Consider the following 24,800-nt stretch of genomic DNA (forward strand, 5'->3'; position numbering starts at 1 on the left):
ACATTTTTTGCAAATTGAAAAATAAAGAGAGAGTATAACTAGAGTAGTGAGGGATGATATTATTATGATAGACAATTGAAGTAAATTATAAGAACAATTTGCACAAATATTAGTAAACAACTTGAGCAATTAGAGAGAATGGAGATAGAGATGATAGAAATTGTTAGATTGAGACAAGAAATCCTTGTTAACACAAGAATGAGGTGAGTAGAAATGAAGGGGAGAGGGGGTATTTATAGGAGAAAAAAAATCAGATTTAATAAAATTAAAAAAAAATTGAATTTCAAAATTTTAAAATCGGCCGGTTTACCGCCGGAACTGCCGGTTTCGGGCCGGTTCCTGACCGATTTCCGACAAAACCGGCGGTTTGGTCGCCGGTTTCTGACACGAAACTGCCGGGTTCTGCCCGTTCTGCAACCCTACGCCTGAGCGCCTGAAAAAGTTGCCGGAACCGGCAGTTTCTAGACGGTTTCCGACCAAACCGCCGGTTTGGTCGCCGGTTTCTGCACCCCTACGCCTGCCACCGCCTGCCACCTGAAAAAGCTTGCCGGAACCGGCAAACCGCCGGTTTCCGACGAACCGCCGGTTTCGACCCGCCGGTTACGGTTCTTCATTTCTTGAGAACCTGAACCGGCCCGTCGGAACCGCCGAACCTTATCCGGTTTCGAACCGTCACCGCGGTTCCGGTTCACGGTTCTGAACCGCCGGTTACGGTTCTGGGCCGGTTCGGTTTGGTGACCTCTAATGGTCCATAAGGCAAATTCTGTCAAAAATTAAAGCAAATATCTGCCCTTGGATCCTTGGATTGGATGGTTGTGGTCATAATATCCGAGCTACATTATTATACTAAAAACGTTACATTATTAACTGAGCTACATTATTAGACTACACAATCTACATTATTAGAATAAAGCGCGTTACATTATTAGCCGAGCTACATTATTAGACTACACAATCTACATTATTAGATGACACGTGACATTAATCTAACGATTACATCACATGATCCAATAGCTGAGATTTGCTTTGATTTTTGACAGAATTTCATTTATGAACCTGATCACATCCATATTCGGATAAATGAATATGAAGAACATATGCTAATCAAACTTCATGGCATCCCTAAGGGGAAATCAAACGTGTTTTCGTACTAAGATTTATTAAAATAAAACTTTTATATAGTGAAACAACAAAATAAATATAACTGTGAGGAAATTTAAGTTTATTTTCCCTAGTTGTTGCATTCCTAATGTACTTCATTAGAATTTTAGCTTTACTTAAATTTCAGACGCATAAAAAGTGATGAAATGCTTCTTATACGTCCATCATATATATTCAGATGCCAATATTAAATATATAATCTATGTGACAAAATGACAAAACAACATAAAGTGATAAAACCAACATTTCTCTCACCATTTAAAAATGACTTGTGAAAAACGTGAAGACAATTACCGGGAAGTTTGATTGCAATTAAGGTCCACCGTCCACACATATACTCCGTAAACTTCCGCAACTAACAGTCATCTCTCTATTACTACTACTTAAGCACCTTCTTCTCATATGAAGTCAACAAACTCGAACAAATCGAATAGAGAAGAGAGAGAGAATGGAGAAAGCACTTAACAGACAGAGAGTTCTGCTGGAGCATTTGCAACCCACTTCCTATTCTCGCCACAACCCTCAATCTTCTCTATCCGTGAGTTTCTCTTCTTCTCTCTCTATATCTCTTGATTCAATCAATTCGTATGTGATTGCAATTATTTGATGTGGACTATTTTATGCTTTTTTTTGGATATGAACTCCATTTGAGGTGTATTTCTTCAGATTGAATTGCTAGATTTTATTCGAATGTTATGATCCTCGGTGGTATCGCCAGCTTTTCCGAATCCTGATCGATGTTTAGGTTTTGCAATTGTAGAGACTGTGATCCTATCTTGGGAAATTTTAGACATCAGTCATTTTGTCTCATCCAGAGCAGTAACCTTCGTACCAGATTTAAACTTTCTGAAAACTTTAAACCTCAACAGACAACAATAGTTTCTTTAGTTAAACAACTTGATATAGAAGATTTGTTACGAGCCTTGAATTGACGTGATTAAAAAATAAAAGTATGCTTATTTCGGATTCTCATTGACTCAATGTGATTAGGCCTTAGTGTTGTACAGCTATCAGCCGACGCTATAGAAGAGCATCCTAATGATCTCGAGGCATCACGTTGTTGTAGTATTGTAATCATATGAAATATTAACCCCATTCATCATGATGATTTCTCTTAACAGCAATCCATATGTTCGGCGGGGGATGGTGGGGCCTATCAAAGAACAACTGCTTTTGGAGATGACATTGTTATCGTTGCGTGAGTAGTCTATTGTACAATCGTTTGTTTACTGCAATATGGACTTGTGAAAAGTTGCAAATACTAAGTGCTTCATGCATCTATTGTGTCTTGCAGCGCTTATCGAACTGCCATATGCAAAGCTAAGCGAGGGGGATTCAAGGATACCCTTCCAGATGATTTGCTTGCCACTGTACTAAAAGTAAGCTTTAGTTTTCATTCAAAGACAACCATCATGCAGGACAAGATTTGATTTTCTAACTTGTTTCTTGTTATTTGTTTTCAAATGATACTCTAGTTTGATTATAGAATTAGGTATATGATAGTCAAAGTTGACAAGAGAGCACCTTAGCTGAAGCTTTCCTAATATAGTATTTGTTGTAAGATGTTGCTCTGGTTTGATTCTTGATTAGTTATGGGAGTACCTTTTTTTTTCAACCATGGTGTTCTTCGCCTTTTCATTTTGTATCTTCTCCTGATTGCAGGCGGTGATTGATAGAACAAATCTCAATCCCTCTGAGGTGGGAGATATAGTTGTAGGAACTGTCTTGGCTCCAGGTTCACTCAGAGCTATTGAGTGTCGGATGGCAGCTTTCTATGCTGGTTTTCCTGGTATATTTTATCCGAATGCAAAAAAATCTTACTTCATTTCTTATATTTCATGTTTCCGAATGATGTATCATTTCAAGTTTCTTTGAATCTTGTTACAACCTGTACAACATGTATATTCACCTTTGGTATTTGAAAGTTCTATTCCTTAGGTTGTTCCTCACCAATTCTGAAACTTCATTTCTAAACAGATTCCGTACCTCTCAGAACAGTCAATAGACAATGTTCTTCTGGTCTCCAGGCTGTTGCTGATGTTGCTGCCTTCATAAAAGCGGGATATTATGATATAGGTAAGGATGAATCGCTCTCAACAATGGTTAAAATGCCTTATACTGACCATTGGTCATTATTAACAATGTACAGGCATTGCTGCTGGATTGGAGTCTATGTCGGTAGACAATGTCGACAGGTTCAAGTCGGATAACCCAAAAGTATGTGCAAATTATAATCTGTATTATTATTCTCTCTGCAAAAAGCATGTTAGGCCTCGGAGAACTTACTATTTCCACTACCATTTGCTGTTCGCAGAAAGACATTTTCACTCAAGCTCGTGACTGTCTCCTTCCAATGGGTATTACTTCTGAAAATGTTGCACAACGCTTTGGAGTAACTCGGGAAGAACAGGATCAAGCTGCTGTGAGTTTTCTTCATTGTTGTTAAAAGTTGATATATTTTTAACTCAAACTGGTGATGACCTTCCCTACTTGAAATGGAAACAGGTTATCTCCCATCACCGAGCTGCAGCTGCAATTGCAGCTGGGAAATTTAAAGATGAAATAGTTCCAGTTTCTACTAAGGTAAAACTGAACTTGCAATGTACTCATATGTGATGGATATTACCTTCGGTTGTTTTGGCTCATAAAATATTTCTTTGAAGATTGTCGACCCTAAAACTGGTGAGGCAAAACCTGTTGTAATCTCGGTAGATGATGGGGTTCGACCAACCACAAACTTGAGAGACCTGGCAAAGTTGAAGCCTGCATTCAAGAGCAGTGGAACTACAACAGCTGGTAAAAGAATTATTTAACTTATTTTGCAATGCGAACTACATAGTACTTTCTTGTGTTGGGTGACTAAGATAACCTTCTGATTTCGCAGGAAATGCAAGTCAGGTGAGTGATGGTGCAGGAGCTGTTCTGTTGATGAAACGAAGTTTAGCTATGCAAAAGGGGCTTCCGATTCTTGGCGTATTTAGGTGAACATCTCCTTCTGGATCTGTATACTTGATACTCAAGTACTTGGAAATTTTTATCTAGCTTATTGCATGGTTCTTTATTTTTGCACCTACATGGCTAGATCATGGATAGAAAGGTTAACACTTATCATGTCTCATGAATTGACATTAACAACTTACATTAAAGAAGTAAAATAAACATATTCTGTTCATAAATTTACAAATTAGTTTGGCGTGTGTTCTTTTTGCAAACTACTCATATCCTTGACATTCTCCACGTGAATTCTTCATTTGGTATCATCTTCATTGTGTAAAAACATACTGTCTTGATAAAACAGAAACGTGATAATAATAGTTTGCTAGCTGGGGAAGTCTTTATACCAACACTTTTATCATGTTCTCTTTATTAAGCATATAACACATGTACAATAACTGGCTTGATCTGATTCGCAAGCTTGTTGACTTTTCTTTCCTTATACTAAATTTTGCCTGTAGGAGTTTTGCTGCTGTGGGTGTGGAGCCTGGTGTCATGGGTATCGGCCCAGCTGTTGCTATCCCAGCCGCAGTCAAGTCAGCTGGTCTCGAACTTAAGGACATTGACTTGTTTGAGATAAATGAGGTATTTGGCTGACTGAATTATAACAGTAGCAGTACTTCGGCAACTTCAAAATCATCTGATTGCCATTGATGTACAGGCGTTTGCTTCCCAGTTCGTATATTGCTGCAAAAAGCTAGACCTTGATACTGAAAAAGTAAATGTAAACGGAGGAGCAATGGCCCTTGGACATCCCCTGGGAGCTACAGGTAATGCATGATTGCAACATCAGACCAAGAGAGTGATGATTGGTTGGATTGATTGATGAACAATCTGTTTTCTCACTCAGGTGCTCGTTGCGTTGCTACAATACTTAATGAGATGAAACGTCGTGGCAAGGACTGTCGATTTGGTGTCATATCCATGTGCATAGGTAATCGATCCTCTCTTTGCTGTAGTACAAAGTGTATCAGATTTTGGACATGAGAGTATATATGACATCTGTTACTGGATTTGCAGGTTCAGGCATGGGTGCTGCTGCTGTGCTTGAAAGAGGGGATTGCGTTGACGACCTCACCAATGCACGCGCAGCCAGTGGATAATGTATATGTATCGATTGCAAATCCTTAATGGAAGTGTGATTTAGGAATTGTGTGATTTGTATAAGCAATCATTGCATCTTGTATTAATAACCGATATATGGTCTTGGACTCAGTATTGCAATGCATTATATCAACAATCGAAGTTTTAGTTATACAAAGTTTCTTATTTGGGACGATTCCTGTTCAGAGATCACATTAAATTACTTCTGATGGATCGAGTATTTTGATATAATCAATCATCTAAAGTAAGCACTCCCTAAAAAGGGCCATTGACACAAGATGAACAAGACTCTCTGGATTAAAAAAAGACTCCCTAAAATACAACGATTTGAACGTCAACGGGATTTAAATCTCAAAAATAGTTCACGTAGACAATGACACTAAAAACTAACCAAAGTTTTAATCTCGAAATAGTTCATTTAGACAATGATACTAAAAACTACCAAAGTGAGACCTTCGACAGTTTACTAAACTATACAAGATACTCCCACATTTCCAAGCTCAAGAAAAGAAGAGAGAAAGAGAGGTATAGAACATGAATAAGCTAAAGAGAAATGACATTTTAGATGATACAAGTGGAAGCTGAAAGGTTATAATACCAATCCAGTGTAAGATAAAGAACAGAGAAAGGTCACACATTTTCAGCAGCTGAAAAGAATGAAAATAAAAGAGGGTTTTGATTATTCTTTCCCTATCATGTGGGGAAAAATCACATCTAATACATGAACAGGCCCAGATATAAAGCACGTTGACACGTTCATTATTCTGGGGTAGATCTGGTACATTATGACCCTTGTCTCGGTCATATATGCCGAATCTTCATCACGAGGTCACCTGCATCTCATCAGGTCAGACAAGACCCACCATGAGCTTCTTCGAGGTTACTTGCAATTTATGGTTCCCTATTGTTGACCTTCATCCGACTCAGCACGTGTTAACCTACGACGCCGTCTTGGAATTGGAGAAGCATTATCACCAAGATCACTCATTATATTAAGGTCTGTATCATGATCCTGGTCATCATCATCATCGTCATCATTGTGATGGCCCAATAGATTTTCCCCCCAGAGATAGCGACGTCTGGAAGAGGTTCCAGCTCGGCGATGTCTTGCTAACTGTCTTGACCGGCCACCTCTTGGTTCAGCGCCAGGTTCCAGTGAACCAAACATCTGAAACAGGAATAAGGTGCTCAACAACCGGCTACCCTCACCAGCACCTCCACTTCTATCTCTTTCACCCGACAGCCTATCCCCACCATCAACCACATAGTCACCAAAGACAACAGCCCCTGGCATGGCTGAACGAATTGCACTAACAATATCATTGTACTCCCTCTGACCTTCAAGGCGATGCCAGGCTCTCTGTCTAGATGGATCGACATCGGCCGGGCGCACTGTTGGATGAACCCTTCTTGCATGCCTACGCAGCTCCCTGTAACTACCAGAGAACAGACACAATTCATGAGAGCAGCTTCTAGTCTTTAGGTTCAGGTGCTTTCTAGCCTCCTCAACAACTTTCCACCCCAAAACCTTCCCACGGCATAGAGGGCATCTCAATTTTGATACCTCTTCCGATTTCTCCATGTTGGGTTCCCCAATATCAAGGTTTTCCCAAACTCTTCCTTCTCCTTCACCAGAACTCAGATTAACATTGTGGGTGCTCTGCCCACCCGAATCTCCTTGACGCATGCCAATCTGTACCATGCTAGTTCGTGTGTGTGTGTGATTTGCATGATCTGTCGCCACTGTTAGGTCCAAATTCCCACTCAAAACAGAGTTATGACTACCTTCAGATGCCAAACTAGTTGCAGACAAGTTGTCTACATTTTCCTCTTTCAGTTTTTTAAAACGATCCAAACAATTTGAATGCCTATAGCTAGTATCACATATGTACGAGCGGCAACTCTTAACATGGGAACTGCAAATGAGAAGAACAGCATTGTGGGGGTGGTCCATGCATATGGGACATAAGGCTTCATCCAATTCCTTGTACAGATGAGACACATCTGAATCATGTGATATGCTTCTTTTCCTACTAGCCATTTATGTGCACTGCGATATATTACTAATATTGATTGCATTAGCACACAATTTTTAATGTACAAAAACAAAAAAACACAAACTGAAGACAACATGATGAAGTGGGAGCTTTGATGCAAATAATTATGATTTCATAAAACAAATGGGAGTTTCAACTGAAGTGAAAATGAGCATACAGACACACACTGAGGGAGGGAGAGGAATGAAGTATGAACAATTGCAGGCATCCAGCTCAATTCTAGATAGCTATTAATTTTATACTATCTCTTACTGAATTATCATTTCATCAGGTCATACACAAATAAGCATCAAACTCTATGTATTGTTATCCCAACATCCAAAAAATTCAACTTCATAGCTGTAAGACCACAATTCATCTACTCTACATGTCATTACCAAATCCACAAAAAGAATAAAGATCCTCAATAGATCTAAAAGAAAGCCCAAGAGGAACCTCTTTAAATTGAGGTATGTAGATATACAAAAACTTAAATTTTCATTTTAGCAGAGTGCCTCAATTACACAGAGAATAAAGGAAAAAGAACAGGACAAGAACAAGTTTATTAAGTTAGTTAGACACATTTTATTCCATGCTGAAACATTGTGATTTAAACAAAATTACAAATTCAAACATTATTGGTCATCATCCAAAACACATAGCAGCAGTAAAATCAGACCATCTTTAAAAGAGAGATCATAATTTTACATTTCGCTATGACCCCTAACAGCAGGTAAGATATATGTGAACATATCACAAGTTTGCAAGAATGATTCTTAGTGATCTGCCACTAGCAACGCATCTCTATATTGCATGCACCAAAATCACTAAACGAGTCCTCATAGGGCCATAGGGGTAACAAACCAAAAGAGGCAACTACTTACCAAAAAATAATTACCACTCATCATCCCTTACTGATCTGAAACAGTGAAGGACTGGGATCTGCTTCATACACTCAATCCAAACCCCACCCCGGAATCCCAGACCATTCATAGGTAAAAAAAAGGAGCACTGTGTTCATTTTAAACCACTACACAGTGTCAGCTGATACATAAGTTTGCAAATATTCATATTGCACGGAATGTCACGTAATCCCATCATGTAACACAACTTGAAATGTTATGAAGGTAATAGCGCATTCCTGTACACATTGATATCATCCATATTAGGTTTACTCACCGCTAAAAGGCACTGAGATTTCTCTTTTACTGGCAGCTTCAGAACCTTAAAACACAGGGTCTGAATCTTATAACGTTCTGATTTAGCAAATGACACAAAACAATATCTTTAGTTGACTTTATAGCAAATCGGATGGCAAGCCTTGATGAACTTTTCAAACAACTATTCAGACAAGCAGTGTCCTAAAATTCTCGGAGTAATAAGGCTTCAAGTTAAGAATTATTGCATATTTGTGGATCCACAATCACCAATGAGTCCCACAACCTGCAGTTGTATTATGGAACAAAAAAGGTCATTTGCATAAGATCCAACTTTGCAATTAAAACAATGACAAGGAAATATCACTCAGAATTTATATAGAAAAAGGAACAAAGAAATGCATATTGAAGCCAGAATGCAGCAACATTCAAACACGCCAACAAAAGCTTGGTTCACTTGCTGAACTAAATCTAACCCATATATTACCATTCAGCAAAATTGCATCCCATCTCATCTACAGATCTACAAACTCAGTAGCAAAGAAGAAAGCAATCGCAAGTCCTCGTTCAATGCTACCGTTAACTTGTTCAAGCAAACATGCTACAGGGGGTAGAAAGCCCATAAATCCTCTTCAAAATCATGAACTACAACTTCACCGCCTGAATTCAGCTTGGCGTTTTGATTAAACTCTTCAGATTACTAACTTGCTTCAAATTAAACTTAAGTAAGGCGGTGGATGGTTATAAAATACTACCATTGTACGAGTTGTGCACCGATTCGGTAAAAATTTACCAATCCCCAACAAAATTCCAGAAACTCAAAAACCGAAAAATCGATTTCCCAATCTACGTCTGTAAGGCTAATATTCTTTAAAGTTTCATCAGTAAGATCCTCAAATTACCCATAAATAATAAGAAAACTGAAATCACACGACATGTCAACAAGTCAGCAAGTAGGTTACAACGATCCGCAACAATTGAACGGGAAACATCAAATTAATACAAAATTAACCGATAGAAAATAAGGGTCGACGTGAAGGGAAAATAAAACGATGAATTAAAGGTGCGGAATTACAGTCGGCGAAATTAGAGATGGAGGTGCGATTATCCTTGATTGATTTAAAAATTGTGTTGAAAGAGTATAGGCTTGAAAGAAACAGGAAAATAAATGGGGTGGATTTTACGAGATAAAGTTCAATCAGAAAATAAGAGGGGTTGAATGTATATGGCCAAACACAGAGAGGTTGCGTCCCATATAAGGATTGAGGGTGGGAGCAAATGAAATGCAACATTATTTAAAATGTGATAATCTAATAATACTCCCCCCATTCCAACTTAGGTTTGTTACTCATTCCTATTTTGGTCCGTCTCAACTTAATTATTATACTTAATAAGTCTAATATTCCACTAACTTATTTTATTTATATAATAAAATTAATATTAAAAAGTGATCTTACAATTGTTTCATTAATTTTTTTAATTAATACTTTTTAATTTTTTTATAAATTGTGCCCACTTCAAGAGTGACAGTAATTAAATTGGGACGGAGGAAGTAACACGCAAAATATATTTCATAATCAGTTTCTTAATGGATAGGAAAAAGAAAACAAAAGGCGGGAGAGAATAAAATATGGTCAGGGAAATAACCACCGCCAGTTTGGGTGGGATCTACATTTGCTTGGGTGTCGAACTGTTGATTCACTATCGACGCCGACCTCCATCTTTTACATTTTTTATATTTTTATGGTTGTCTATAATTTTAAAAAAAATGATAATTGTATATATAGCGATATGTTTTATCAGAGGTTCTATTATCAGAGTTGAAAACTTGAAATCATTTGCAGCCATGTATTTTTCTTGCTACGTGAGCGCACCATCTAGTTCGAATCGCATAAAAGCAAAATCTAGTAATAATTTATTAATTTTACTATAAAGTTTTTTATGTTCCATATATTCCTTTTTTGGAAATGCATAGAATGTAAACTTTAAATATTGTACGAACTTCAAATTAATATCTGAACTGTTAAAGAATAACAACATATGACAAAATATTAGTAATAGAAAATGTCAACACAATGTCAACGATTGATGCTATGTTGATATTGTGTTGATACTATATTGATATTTTCTGTTGCTACTATTTTGTCATCTGTTGATATTTTTTAATGGTCCAGATTATAGTTTGAAGTCTGCAAATTTCTTAACTTTGGATCTAGTCCACCGAGCCGTTTATTCTGATGGGCGAAAATGGAAGGATCTTATTATTAATATACTTATTTTTGAAGCACTCTCACGAGAAACTATTTATCTTCTTTAGAATTAAAAATATTACAGGTTCATATTAGATCCTAAGGTAAATATGTCGCTAATTTATGATAATCAATTCAATAATTATCTAACTTCAATTGGAGAACTAAGATTACACTCACGACTTAGATATGGTTGTTAAGAGTGTATTCAAATTTGATAGGCGCATCTCAGGGTTTATCTCATTTTTTCTTGCCATATCAGTATTTTACCCATGACCTATTATTTCCCTGCAATGGAAGGGCCTCAGAGCCTATCTCACAGCCATTTCTTCGGCCCTATCGCCGCAAGGCCGATCGAGGTCCCATGGAGATCAGTCATGGCCGTTGGAACGGCCCTTTGGAGGACGAGAAAGGGCCGATCATCAGTCCCTTTTCCGCAGTGATGGCCGATTTGTGGGCCTGTAATGGCCTCGAGAGATCGCCATCCATTAATAATGCTATTACTCGAAGCATGATTTGAACTATTATTTTAATATTTTTATTAAAAAAATTCACATATTATATGTATGCATCATTGATATTAATTAAAATTTTCACATATTACAGTACATGTGAAAATATCTCATAGTATAATTTTTTGTGCAATAGCTACCAGACATAGTTACAGTATAAATTGTATAATTAAAAAAAAGTTTAAAAAAAATTAGATTTGTTAAATGGTTATATAATCCCCGTTTTCTAAGGCATTAAAATGACTTGGGACAAAAAAATTACAGGACTCCCACTGAAGCTTTAAACAATGATCCTGTTAACTATTTTAATGGACATGATCGTTCAAGACAAAAAAAAAAAAAAATCACACCCCACCATCTGTGTTGAAGATTGATTGTTACTTTTTATGCAGTCTTCATTTTGTTTTAATTTTGTAACGTGGCTGTGTTCCTAACTCAACACGTATCCCACTCACTCTCACTCTGTTATTCTCCGCATTCGCGCACCGATACCCGCCGGATTGCTTCCGGAAGTAGCCTGGATCTAGATTAGAAGCCGAGTCAGTAGGATATGGTAGCGCCGACGATGCCGAAGCCGGATGAGGCAAGTTCTTCTACGAGCTCCGGAGAAGTTTCCGTCAAGTTTGAAGAAGATACTCCGGAGGTTTCTGGTGCCGCATTTGATAGAAGCGCCGATGCTTCCGTCTCCAATGGAGCCGCCAGCGGTTCTTCTGGTGAGTCGCTGTTTTTGCTTCGTGAATTGAGTTGGTGAAATGTAGGATTGTGAGTTGTAGTTAATGGTGAAGTTGTGGAGGTTTCAATTTGCAATTGATAGCTTGAATTGTCGTTGCGTTCCAGTTTTTATTAGTTCGGTTGGATTATATGAGTTTGTTGATTTGTGGTTAATCGTGATTGATGGTGGAAGGGAATGCGAGAGCTAATTTTCCTAGGGGAAATACTATGCCGCCTGAAATCTTGAAATCCGAGAAAATAGAAGTGCCGCAGGGGTTAGAAAGGTCGAGGACAGAGAGGGAGAGATGGAGTACTAATGTTCATGCTGAAGAGGCTGCTCAGATTTTTGATGAATGTATTCCTGTGCAGGAGAAGGTACAGCCTTTTTACTAGATTCATGGTTTTAGTTGATGTTATGCATCATTTTCGATTATTAATGTCATTTCTGGATCCGTTATAGTTTATTCAAATTCTAATTCTAATTCTAAATATAGAATGATGTCCTCGTCCATTCTAAATTTGGTATCTAAAATTATAGTACTTCAAGTAAAGGAGTGTTTTTCATATCGAACTTTTTTTTAGATTTACACACACCCTATGACTTGAACCCCAGACCTATTGGATGGAGGACAAATGTCTTCGTTAGTTTCGTTTCACTCTCATTGCAAACATTTATGATACTAGTAAAACAATCACAATTTGTAGTGTCAAATGAAAGTTCTCAAGTTAATACCTGACAGATTACTTCAATGTGAAGAAGCAATGATTTTCTTTATAAATTTTGTCTATAGCTAAGAGAATCTTTATCAGCATGTACTGAAGATTGATCAATCACTTTCATTATCTAATAATTGCAATTTGTATATACTTCTGACAGATTAGTTACATTTCGCTGTCTCAGTGCAAACATTTTTAATACTGAAACAATCAATTTTGTAGTATTAAATGAAAGTTCTCAAGTTAATCTGACAGATTACTTCAATGTAACGAAGCAATGATGTTCTTTATAAATTTTGTCTATAGCTAAGAGACTCTTTATCAGCATGTACTGAAGATTGAACAGTCAATTTCATTATTTAATAATTGCAATTTGTATATCCGTCTGATACCAGTTGCAAATTAGATTTTCATATAGTTGCATTATTCTGGTACATCTTCCGCCGATTGGCTATTCTACTCTGTCTTGCTACATGTGTAGAAGCTGGCAACTGTTCATGAGTGACTTATAAGCAACTTTTGGATTGTTTTGTAATTCTGCTCTTCCTATTCTGGAGCATGACTCGTACTTGTACAAGTTGAAAGTAATATGGAAAACCCCTAGGACCTAGACACAAAGGATATATTAGTGCAAAAACGCATTATGTTGTTCGTCTCATCTGGGTATAAATATGTCTTCAGTCCAATTGCATCGATGTGTCGTACAGTTTGGTGAATATATGCCATTTCTATAGAATGCAACTGGCAACGTGGCAGAATACTTTTTGGGTGATTATTCAATTATGGTTAAAGTAATGGGATTGGTAGAATAATACATCATACTGTAAACATACCTGGGTTCTTTCGTTAAATATTTAAAACATTGCAGCTCAAATTGTTGAACAGAATTGCTACAGTTAAAGATGATGGAACTGTAGAATTTGAAGTTCCAGTTGATGTTGAACATCGTAGCCTTGCAGCTGGCTCCAATAGCGTACATACAGAAGTTGATGAGGAGGTTCTTGATGCAACAGACATTCAGTATATTCCACCATTGCAGATTGTAATGCTAATTGTTGGAACTCGTGGAGATGTGCAGCCATTTGTTGCAATTGGAAAGCGACTACAGGTTGAGTCAATATTGCAATGGAAACTACAGTATTTGCTTATCAATTAATTAGAATCTCATTTAGCAATCAAAAAGCAACATTTGGGTGTCTCAAACTATTTTAATTTGTTGTTTAAAGTTTCAATGCATTTTGGTAAACATATATTTCTGCTTTCACTTAGCCCAAATCTATGAGTGGTAAAAATCAGAGTCCTTTAGTACATGCACCTATTTCCATCCCCTGTTGTTGTATTCATCCTTATTCTTCTACTTGATCTTTCTTTTTTGTGTCCGGAAAAAACTTTTTTTATCTCTATAATCGTCTCTCCACATGTGTGATTCCAGTAGGGAACTGAGCATCTATTCAAGGCAAAATGTGTATATGTTAGTAGCCCTTCAAAACCCTGGATAAAGATGTTCGACGATGTGTGTTCTGGGTTTAAGATTGTAGTATGCGCCAAGGATTTTTTTCTTTAGTACATTTGAAATCCATCTTATAAAGTCCTTACTGAAGATACTTAGTGCAGGATTATGGCCATCGTGTGAGATTGGCCACTCATTCAAATTTCAAAGAGTTTGTCTTGACATCTGGATTAGAATTCCATCCTCTTGGTGGGGATCCAAAAGTTCTTGCCGAATGTATGTTTCTATACCTTCATTCTTAAAGCAGGTCTTCTTATTACTTAGGGACTCGGTTGTGGTTTATCATATGTTTGTGAGACTTTGTTCTCCCCTACAAAATATGATGCTTGATCATTTCTTGACTTCAAGTCTTCATAGATTAAAAAAAGCATAGAAGTGTTTCTCTTTGAGTTATGGTCAAGTGTGAAGTGACCTTTCTGAATACAAGGCTTGATATAACATCGCCACTAATCAATATATTTTTCTACTTCATTTAGTAGTTGATGTCAGAATCATTCTGTGTTAAGTACTTCTTGCAATGTGAATCTTGATATATGTGGTCTCCCCATGTTATAGTGACATTTGATCCTCTTAATGGGATGCATAAATAACGGATATAACTTCTTTCTTTACAGACATGGTAAAAAACAAAGGGTTCTTGCCTTCAGGGCCTTCAGAAATACCAATTCAAAGAAATCAAATGAAAGAGATAATATATTCACTGCTTCCAGCATGCAAAGATCCTGATAAGGACACTGGGATTCCTTTTAAAGCAGATGCAATTATTGCCAATCCTCCTGCATACGGTTAGATAATGCAACTTAGCATGTCTTGGCTCTCTGAAAACTGGTTTTTCAAGTTTTCATTACATGGTTGCAAACTTGCATATTTGCATAGTCTTCCTTGCAATTTTTCATGTTTTTGCACTTAATTGCTTGTTTGGTTCACGGAGAATGTTTTATCTCAAAGTTGTGGCTGTGGGGAGGGTTCTGCCTTTACTTTAATTAATGGAAATTTTATTTCTCCATTCTGAATGTATATTAATATGCACTAGATATATCCTGAATTAAGTATCCCCATTTTGAGAGTTGAGTTGGTTTCTATGTTCATGAGTGTATCTCCACCTGTTTGTTGTGTTCTATTAGTGCATGGATAAACTGATATTGCTGATGAAATGACCATCTAGATTTGTATCAATTTATTGCAGGTCATACCCATGTTGCTGAAGCATTGAAAGTACCAATTCATATATTTTTCACAATGCCTTGGACGTAAGTATTTTCTATATCGTTTTAAGTCATGGAGAAAATTATTATCGTTCTAATTTAGCAAAAAAATAAATATAGTGGATCTCTTAACAAGTTTGTCCCTCATGCTATCATGTTCACTTACTAAACAATGGTATTTTGCAGGCCCACAAGTGAATTCCCACATCCTTTGTCTCGTGTTAAGCAATCAGCTGGATACAGAGTGCGTTTTAAGAGTTTGTTTAACTTGTATATCTTGCGGTTTGTGATTTTCTACAAAAATTATGATCAATCTATTTCTTCCTCTCTGATATCCTTTGTTTGAATTGCTTTACAGTTGTCGTATCAGATTGTAGACTCCTTGATTTGGCTAGGAATTCGAGACATGATTAATGATCTTAGGAAAAAAAAATTGAAGCTTCGGCCTGTCACATATTTGAGTGGTTCACAAGGGTCTGAGTCAAATATTCCACATGGATATATCTGGAGCCCTCATCTTGTTCCTAAACCAAAAGGTTTTCACTTTCTTACTGCCGTTTTGCTTTAAGAAAGTAGTTTGTGCCAATGGATCAACCTTTATCATCTGGACATGATACCAATCAGTTCTCTTTCTTATCTTAAATTTTGAGATCCGTTTCATTTCATACTTGGTACTACTATTTAGCTCCATGTAAATTTAGATAGTGCTACCTGAGTATCGTAGCCATGTTGTCTTGCAGATTGGGGACCCAAGGTTGATGTCGTTGGATTTTGCTTCCTTGATCTTGCGACAAATTATGAACCACCTGAGTCACTTGTAAACTGGCTCAAAGCTGGCACAAAGCCTATCTATATTGGGTTTGGCAGTTTGGTTAGTACCCCAAGTTCCTTCACATCCCAAAAGTAAACCCCAGATAAAGAAGAAACATGAAGAAATGTGATTATTGTTTTTTTCTTTAGGGGTGGAGGTATCTTGTGACTGAGATTTTGTTAACATATTTCTTGAAGTTTTCTTCTCCAATATTGGAGTTTGAACTTTCACTGTGGAAACTTTACCAAGTTTTGTGATTCAATGGTTGGCACTGAGTAATTAATTGGAAAAACTGTTCGCCATAACTGTTCGCAGTTGCAAAATCCCCCCCCCCCCTCCTTCCTGCAACAAAATATGCTGCACATGCAGTAGAGATATCTAAGTTGTGTCAAAGAGAACATTTTTTCATTTCAGCTTGTTTGGCTTGGTCCTTTTGTCATAACATTCAATGTGCTGATTTTTTCTTCTATCTCAGCCTGTCATAGAGCCGGAGAAAATGACAAAGATAATCATTGAGGCTTTAGAAATAACTAAACAAAGAGGAATCATCAACAAAGGATGGGGTGGCCTTGGTAACTGTAAGTTCTCTTTTTCCTGACTTTTCCTGTCAATGATTTTCCAATTGTATATATATATCCTGAAAATTGGCTCATTTGACTAATGCTTCTTGCTTCAGTGGCTAAAGAAAAAGACTTTGCATATCTTCTGGACAATTGTCCTCATGACTGGCTGTTCTTGCAGTGTGCTGCTGTGGTAAGTTGTTCATTAGTAGTAATAGTTTTGCACAGTGGTCCTTTATCTTACTAAGTGCACCATCCTATTTACTGATATTTGTACAAAAGCAACATCTTGATTTTATATCTGTGTGTTCTGGGGGTGATAAATGTGGTTTTGGGAGTGAAGTTTCCGTTAAGTGTAGTAAAACCAGATCATCTAATTTTGCTTAGGTTTTTTGAGCAATAAGGTAATCTTTTTTGTGTACCTATATGTTTGCAGGTGCACCATGGAGGTGCTGGAACAACAGCTGCTGGTCTTAAAGCGGCGGTAGTGGCTTGGCTTGAAGTTTTTGTTGGTTCGACATTTTATGTTGACTCTTTAATGTATAATATTTGTTGGTGATGCAGTGCCCAACAACCATTATTCCATTCTTTGGTGACCAACCATTTTGGGGAGAAAGAGTCCATGCCAGAGGCGTAGGCCCTCCACCAATTCCCGTGGACGAGTTTTCACTCGAAAAGTTGGTTGATGCAATTAATTTTATGCTAGACCCCCAGGTACCACACCTTAGATACTCTACCATGGTTTCTAGTTGAAGGGTGTGCAAAATTTATTTTCAAGTGTTGGATTGATTTGGAGATCATGTGATCGATCTCTTGTAACTGTTAGCCACACATAAAGGGAGGAATTTCTTATTCGTATTTATCAAATACTTATCATTATTTGATTTGAATGTCATGGGCATGGACCTTTTTTGCAGGTAAAGGAGCGTGCAGTTGAACTTGCAAAAGCCATGGAAAATGAAGATGGTGTTATAGGAGCCGTGAAGGCATTCTTCAAACACCTTCCACGTGAAAAACTTGACCCCAACCCTGAGCCCACACCATCAAATATCTTCTCCATAAGGAGGTGCTTTGGTTGTTCTTAGAGGTGTATGTAATCTTTGCTTGCCCATGATTTCTATTCTTTATTTTTATTACTGTATGTTATAGTAGTAGTAGTTATGACTCGAGTAGTAGTCTTTGTTGTTATTTACTATCATATTGACAAAATTTTGCTTCGACACAAAATTCCAAGAATGATCAACTCTTTCCTCGACATCTTATTACTTCTCAAGTTCAAGTTTGCGCATGAATCTGCTGCTTGTAATGCAAATTTATCTGCTGTGTTCAGTAGATTTGGGTTCCTTGGGAAGTTTCAACTCTGATACCAGATGTTCTTTCGAAGCTAGGGAATGCATAAAAGTGACAAATTTATTATGATAGGCGTTGGTTATAAGAAAAGATGGATTAGTGTTTGATGAGAAAGGCCCAAGTAGGAAGGACACCAATCATTGATTTAAGGATGGTCATACTCATACGTATCAACTTTCATGTGAAATGCAAAGCCACTTAGGGGTAGCACAAGATCATGTGTCAGCCAAATTAAAACCTCCCAGCTTGGATGAAATTGGGAAGCAATAAATCTCTCTTTTACATTTTGCCTTGCTGATTATGAGGTATCAGTGGAGTTCAAAAATATAAAACTGTAAAATACAAGCTCATCGGCTCCACATTTTTATACCCATCGATGAGAACATGGAGTAGTATTTAGGAAATTTCATAGCATCAGAAAAAGGCCGATGCTCCTTCGTTCTAATGCAATGCATAGATGCCTTTTCCATGCGAATCTCTTGCTCAAAATTGTCTTAATTGGGTAAATATATAAAATCTTTATGCAAGTCGAAACTTGTTATAGAGCTCAAACTACCCCAGCTACACACAAATGCACGACATTGAAAATGTACAATGTCCTGTCCAAAGGAAATGCCAAAACCAGAGAATTCAACTCTAACAGGCATGATACTGATATATATATATATATATATATATATATTTGTCGTCGTTACATCCTCTATCGTCAAGTCCTATAGAGCCTGCATCTCAATTTTAACTTGCTCAGTTCCATTTGCTGAGGTTGATGCTGGATCCCGACCATTGTCAGCGGCACTCATCTCCTGGACTGGAGGTGGATTGACTACGGTCATTGGTTCGACAGAGACCTCTGATAGGCGTGACCTCATCTCCCGGTGCTCCTGGCACAAGGCACACCAATGCATGCAGCAGTGCACCAAGCAAGGGTCGCATGGCGAATTCTGTATGAAAAATTAAAATAACTGAAAAGTTAGAAAGCTTCCCAATGACTGGAAAACAAAGCTGATCCTCGAAAGCATGACTAAGCTAACTATTGTGGCTAAAATCATTATAGCTTTCTGCCCCGAAAGAACAATATGACAAGAGTATCAAACCAGCTCAGAGAAGACTCATTGGTTAGTACAATAATTTAAGTACAGACAAGAATAACTTCTTTCCCATCTTTCCCAGGGACCCCCTTTCTTCCAAGACTAATTTTTCTCTAGATGAGTTTAATATACATCTACTGTTAATTAAGTGCTACTTCCCTGTAATTAGCTTCACATTTAATTAAAATGCTAGTACTACTATTTAAAAGAGATGCTACCTTGTACCCAGCATCACTGCATAGCAGTGCACTGAAACCCCAAGTGGAGTTGGGTATCAGTACAACTGGTGAAAGTTTTAGTGCCAAAAAGCACAGACCGCGAGTTTAATGTACCAAGTGTGTCGCAAATTTGCACCGTGCAGACGTTTTTAAGACTAAGTCCCAAACTCATATAGTCATATTATATGCGTCTGCCATTTGTTAGTAATTGGCAAGAGCTGAATTTGAGAGCAAATGCAAGTAAGAATGAGGCTGACTGCAAATTCCTAGGAACAAGTAAAACAAATTTTGTGCAACCACCAACCAGTAATACATTTTTCACTTATGACAAATTTCGAATGAATTTGAAAGAAAATGCTTGAGAATTCTCCGACAACAGAAACAAGTTAGCATTCAGCAGTTGTGCAACAAAATTAATACATTTTCCAGAAATAGCAGCTCAATGAAAAGGTTATCTGAAAATGCAAATTTGAAGGTGGTGAAAATTGGTATCAGAACCATTTCATTATAAAGGCCGACTTATAAAAATAAATTTAGATCACCTTGAGATGATATTTCTTCTGCAGCGATTGCCTAACTAGGCCAGTGTAAATCCCACACATCCACCAACTGAAAAACAAACCCTCACCAATGAGAAATGTTGTCCTTGGGTCAATAAAACCGTGTAGAGCAGCAGTTGCTACTGCAAATGCTATGCCACCCTCTACAAAGATAGCATGACAAATGCAAGGGCCAGTCCACGGAGTATCTTCTCTCAGTTGCTCAACGTTGCGGCCAAACAGAACACAAGGGCAAAATAGTCCTGTCCTAACTATTGCAGATCAAAGCATAAAATTTAGAACCATCAACCAAACAAAAGCAGAATTGAGACCCAAATATAAAGATGAATTTTAATTCTGTTTAATGAAGGACTTCAATATAAAGTAAAATCTGACAAATACCTTTGGACTTACATAGAGTCTATTAGTTAGTTAAGAGAGGTTAACTGGTCAATATATTATAAATCTTTCAATGATAAATGTATTGAACTTTATTATATACATTAAATCAACTCAAAATATGTGGAAACCTTATTGTTAAGATTGTATGGTAGACATTTAAACTCCAAGAAGACAGATAATTAAATGACAAAGCAATTGTTAACTGTCTACAAGTGTTATTAAGCTTTAGAAATTGAACTTCTCTTTCACTGAATGCATGATAACTTACAACTTTCCACATCTTCTGCACAACCAAATATTCCAGTAGTCCAGGGTTCATCAGCAGGAGCTTGGTAGCTTTCAGGTAGAGGCTGCCCACATTCATTACACTTTTGAACATGCAACTGCAAAATGAACCACAAAGATAGCTTCTTAACTATAAACATGTGAAATAAAAGGGGTAAACGAGCAAATACGGAATATCTGGAAAACGGAGTTTAATTTTGCCTAGACTATCAAAATTAAGAACTACTAATAGGAAAAGTTTGGGCAAACTACTCATGTTATGCTAAAACCAAATGTTGGTCTGGATCAATAACCAGATAATTTATCTAACCAGTTGGACTGTTTTTAACAAACATGGTTCAGAAAATGGAAATGTTAGAATGTATCCATATTATCTGACAAGAAGAAAAGCTTATATTTAAAGCACCAAATTCAATCACCAAACTTCTCTTTTCCAGTGGTTCACCAATGTTCAAAATTAACCTCCGTACTAACTGATATTTAAAAGCATCAAGCTCAACCACCACCAATTTACACATTACCAGCTGGCTTCACACCTAATGTTGGAAAGGTCTCAAGTGATTTAATCTTCTAAGAACCACAATTAATGTCAGCTGAAATAGGCCATCCATTTTCAATCGTGAAATAACTCGAGGAGCGAACAAGAACTCATATTAATAGATAAGTGAACCATTGTTTCTGTGGTTTACTAAGACAAGAGCTCTATAGAGCAGCAGCAATCCAATTAATCTAAAGAAACAAGACTTCCTTTTTAACTTCTAGTTCTAGGGAAATCATTACAGGAAATGTCTCCCGGATATTGGCATCAAATAAGCAAGAATTGAAGACAAAATTACTGGACAGGAGAAGGAATATAAAAGAAAACCCACATATGTTTACACCCTTTGAATTGGACAGATTAAAGACAATGAAACAATGTCACCTAAAGTTGAACATTCGGGTAAAAGCACCACAGGCTTAAGTGTTTTCTGTACATTACAAAAGTACACGGAACAAGCAGGATCCAATCACCTGATCTAAACTACCATGACACAAATAAGAACATACAAAGAGTTCAAGTGTGCAAGAGGCCAGATTAACCCCGGATTTCAGTGCATAAACCCAAATCAACAACAAAAATCTGACACAGACAAGAGAAGATCGTAACCGAATAACCGTGCATCGAAGATTGATCAATACCGGTCGACCATTGAACAGAGCATATCACATTTACAAACAAAATTATAGAGATATAGCCATAGAGAACGTAATTAAGTGACAACAAACGCACAAATTGTACCTGAGGCACATCAATCGGCTGATTGAGCTCGCCGGGTTTAATGTCCTCCATCGGCGCTTGATCTTTGGTCAATTTGACATACCGAGAGGGGTGATCCTCCGCCATTTCAGAGCAGGATCAGCTCAATCGATTCGAGCACGATGAAGGAATAACCGAAAACGGATCCGCACGCACAAGCACAGTCGGTTTGACAGTATTAGTCAACAGATATGGAGGAAGGAGTAAAAGATGGGTAAACCAAATTAGCAGTGAATAACAAATTGACTTTACAATGAAAATGCGTTTAAATATTTAGAATGTCCTTTTATTTTTTTGACAATTTTATGTCTGAATTGCAATTGGGCAAGAACTATATATATGCCTATATTTAGTTTAGATGGAATAAGACTGTTCAGGCCTCGGTATATGTATGGGATAGTAAACTGTTTTAATCCAATAATAAGGACCCAACAGTAATTTTAGCTTAAAATAAATTAATTTATAATACAAAATTTCAGAGCCAATTTTAAAAAGGCCCACCAGGTGGAATTTCCATAACCAATTTACTGGGATAAATTGACTATATTTTGAGATGAAACAATTTAGTACAGTTCAAAATTATTTTTTTTTGGTACTATTAAGAGGTTATAGGTTAGTTTGCAGCTAAGATTGTTTTTGTCAAAATGTTTGCTTTGGAGAGAAAAGTAAAATGAACAAGTTCTCATTTTGCGCTATACTAAACGCATTTAATACTATTATGATTATTACTAGGACTAAATTATCCCTCATCTATTTCATTATATTATGAATTTTGAATTTATCTACTATTTCCAATATAAAATCAAGTATTATGAAAGTATAGATATACATCAATTATAATCTTGTTCAGATGGAAATATTTATCGAATTTCATTAACTTTTTACACATATTTTGTACAGTAACTTGTAAATTGAACTAAAATAAAATTCATCCCCTTAAATATGGAATATGTAAAGTAACAACAAATTAATTTGGTTATATTTGGTTGTTAATTTGTTATCCCTTAGTATATCCAAGTACATGGAATAAAATCAAGTCGAAATCTCTTACAAAGGTATTTTATAAGAGTTGGTCTGAGTTGATGTACCTTTACCGTAGAGTATGTGAAGCTAATTGTGATCGCTCCTATACTTTAAACTATTAACACTTTCTTTTGGATGTAATGACACATAAGTATCAAGTGTAGTTTACGTCAGAAAGGATTTGAATATATTTGTAGTTCTGATACTTTGTTATGTTTTGCTCATTTTATTTGAAAGCAACTATAATTGTGCTGATTTTGGGGTGTTTTTTCTTTATTTTCTGTTGGATTTTTATTCACGAATCTTCTGGAAGACCCTTTAGCACTTGGCAGCATGTTTGAGCTAAAAATGCAACCAAAACATCTATTCGCAAGAAATATAAGGTTCATTTTTGTTCTCGAAAGCCTCTAGTTTAGTCATCACCTTAAGTCTGTAAGTGCCTGATATAAAAAAAAAAAAAAAAAAAAGAACTCTTTCAATAAATATCTATAAAATCTGTACTAGTATTAAGAAACGGTGCTGGCTGGATTCAATTCAATACACAATCTTACTACAAATTCAACAGTACAACAAAATAAAGATAAAATGAAACTAATAAAAAAGAAATCATAGTAACATCCAAGTATTGAAATAACAACAAAAAATTAAACAATATTGTCTGGAAAATTATGGACACACAAGTAGTTATTTATTTGCAAGGAGATTTTCACGCAAATGAAACATCTCATTATTAAATAGTGTTGGTTGATATTATCTATTTTTATGTTTTTTTAAAAAAAAATTTGACTAAATTAGCAAACTAATTATAGGCCAAAATACCGGCCCAATATGTAGATATTGATGATGATCATGTGTGGATTCTGGAACCTTCAAGAGCAAATTCTACAAGCTTCCAGATGCCACCAATGCATCTTCCTCCTCACTATAAAGGCAGAGGCAACTCCGGCTCCACTTGAAAACATTTCCCAAGCAATTAGAAAATCTGAGTCATCTTTAGCCTTGTGAAACAATGGCTTCCTCTTTGGCTCTGAAAAGGCTCCTCTCCTCTTCCAGGCTTCTCTCCAGATCGGTCCGCCCCGCCGCATCCTCTCGCCGCTTCTTCAACACCAACGCCGTACGCGAATACGACAGCGACGACCGCGACCCCGATGTGATCAGCCGCCGCGTCTTCTCTCCGTTCGCGTTCCCAACGAGGAGCAGCCTGAGCCATATCCTGAACGTGATGGACCAGATGATGGAGTCGCCGGTCATGAGTGGAGGAGGCGGAAGGAGGAGCTGGGACGCGAGGGAGACGGAGGAGGGGCTGCAGCTGCGTGTGGACATGCCTGGATTAGGGAAGGAGGACGTGAAGGTGTCGGTGGAGCAGAACACGCTGGTTATTAGAGGCGAAGGGAAGAAAGAGGATGAGAGTGGGAGGAGGTATACGAGCAGGATCGATCTGCCGGAGAAGCTGTACAAGACAGATGAGATCAAGGCGGAGATGAAGAACGGAGTGCTCAAGGTGTTTGTGCCCAGGATCAAGGAGGACCAGAGGAATGATGTTTTCCATGTTAATATCGACTAGTGTTTAAATAACAAGTTCCATGTTTTTTTTCGTGATTCGGAAATGTTACTGCCTTTCTTCTTCTGATTTCCTCTACAATACCACCTCTCCGTTTTAACTTGCTGCTATGACTATGGTACGATCATATTTCATATTTTAGAATTCACATATTTCTTTTCTAATATGTTTTTCTTTTCATCAAGTTACTTATTAGTAGGGATTTACTTGTCTTTTACACATTTTTGTTTTCTTATTCATTAAGTTAATTATTACTATTATAAATTGTTTTCTTATAAAAGTGTACAAATAAGTAGGATTGCAAGTCATC

At 37.1% G+C, this 24,800-nt stretch overlaps 5 protein-coding genes across 7 annotated transcripts; 3 read left to right on the top strand and 2 right to left on the bottom strand.

Annotated features, from left to right (window-relative positions):
• The first annotated feature begins 1,523 nt into the window (after positions 1–1,523).
• Positions 1,524–5,434, top strand: LOC125207798 (3-ketoacyl CoA thiolase 1, peroxisomal-like). Its single transcript, XM_048107294.2, has 14 exons — positions 1,524–1,699; positions 2,283–2,359; positions 2,456–2,540; positions 2,824–2,950; positions 3,139–3,237; positions 3,311–3,378; positions 3,476–3,583; positions 3,667–3,744; positions 3,825–3,957; positions 4,046–4,142; positions 4,617–4,740; positions 4,817–4,925; positions 5,006–5,089; positions 5,176–5,434. The coding sequence occupies exons 1-14, from the start codon at positions 1,610–1,612 to the stop codon at positions 5,256–5,258; spliced, it is 1,362 nt and encodes a 453-aa protein (XP_047963251.1). The 5' UTR covers positions 1,524–1,609; the 3' UTR covers positions 5,259–5,434.
• A 482-nt stretch (positions 5,435–5,916) lies between these two features.
• Positions 5,917–9,716, bottom strand: LOC125207799 (uncharacterized). 3 transcript variants are annotated; one of them, XM_048107298.2, is made up of 3 exons: positions 9,528–9,716; positions 8,475–8,738; positions 5,917–7,309 (listed from the first exon to the last, which is right to left on the bottom strand). In XM_048107298.2, exon 3 carries the CDS (start codon positions 7,298–7,300, stop codon positions 6,161–6,163), a length of 1,140 nt encoding a protein of 379 aa, XP_047963255.2. In that variant the 5' UTR covers positions 7,301–7,309; positions 8,475–8,738; positions 9,528–9,716; the 3' UTR covers positions 5,917–6,160. The 3 variants fall into 3 exon arrangements, with proteins under 3 accessions (XP_047963255.2, XP_047963252.2, XP_047963254.2); XM_048107295.2 differs by having other exon boundaries at positions 5,917–7,322; XM_048107297.2 differs by having other exon boundaries at positions 5,917–7,322; positions 8,180–8,738.
• Positions 9,717–11,542: 1,826 nt separating this feature from the next.
• On the top strand, positions 11,543–17,982 carry LOC125208345 (sterol 3-beta-glucosyltransferase UGT80A2-like). Its single transcript, XM_048107935.2, has 14 exons — positions 11,543–11,926; positions 12,118–12,299; positions 13,510–13,749; positions 14,256–14,367; positions 14,766–14,936; positions 15,338–15,401; positions 15,543–15,600; positions 15,715–15,892; positions 16,097–16,227; positions 16,643–16,745; positions 16,844–16,920; positions 17,164–17,211; positions 17,292–17,441; positions 17,645–17,982. Exons 1-14 carry the CDS (start codon positions 11,764–11,766, stop codon positions 17,810–17,812), a joined length of 1,845 nt encoding a protein of 614 aa, XP_047963892.2. The 5' UTR covers positions 11,543–11,763; the 3' UTR covers positions 17,813–17,982.
• Positions 17,983–18,556: 574 nt separating this feature from the next.
• Positions 18,557–22,149, bottom strand: LOC125207454 (cell number regulator 6-like). The gene is made up of 4 exons (XM_048106807.2): positions 21,889–22,149; positions 20,593–20,707; positions 19,926–20,194; positions 18,557–19,018 (listed from the first exon to the last, which is right to left on the bottom strand). The coding sequence occupies exons 1-4, from the start codon at positions 21,991–21,993 to the stop codon at positions 18,791–18,793; spliced, it is 717 nt and encodes a 238-aa protein (XP_047962764.2). The 5' UTR covers positions 21,994–22,149; the 3' UTR covers positions 18,557–18,790.
• A 1,689-nt stretch (positions 22,150–23,838) lies between these two features.
• On the top strand, positions 23,839–24,638 carry LOC125207298 (heat shock 22 kDa protein, mitochondrial-like). Its single transcript, XM_048106577.2, has one exon. It carries the CDS (start codon positions 23,939–23,941, stop codon positions 24,491–24,493), a length of 555 nt encoding a protein of 184 aa, XP_047962534.2. The 5' UTR covers positions 23,839–23,938; the 3' UTR covers positions 24,494–24,638.
• The last annotated feature ends 162 nt before the right edge of the window (positions 24,639–24,800 follow it).

The sequence above is a fragment of the Salvia hispanica genome, chromosome 6, assembly GCF_029641045.1.
Source record: "Salvia hispanica isolate PSC_SH4W2 chromosome 6, Shi_PSC_v1, whole genome shotgun sequence".
Classification (NCBI taxonomy): Eukaryota; Viridiplantae; Streptophyta; class Magnoliopsida; order Lamiales; family Lamiaceae; genus Salvia; species Salvia hispanica.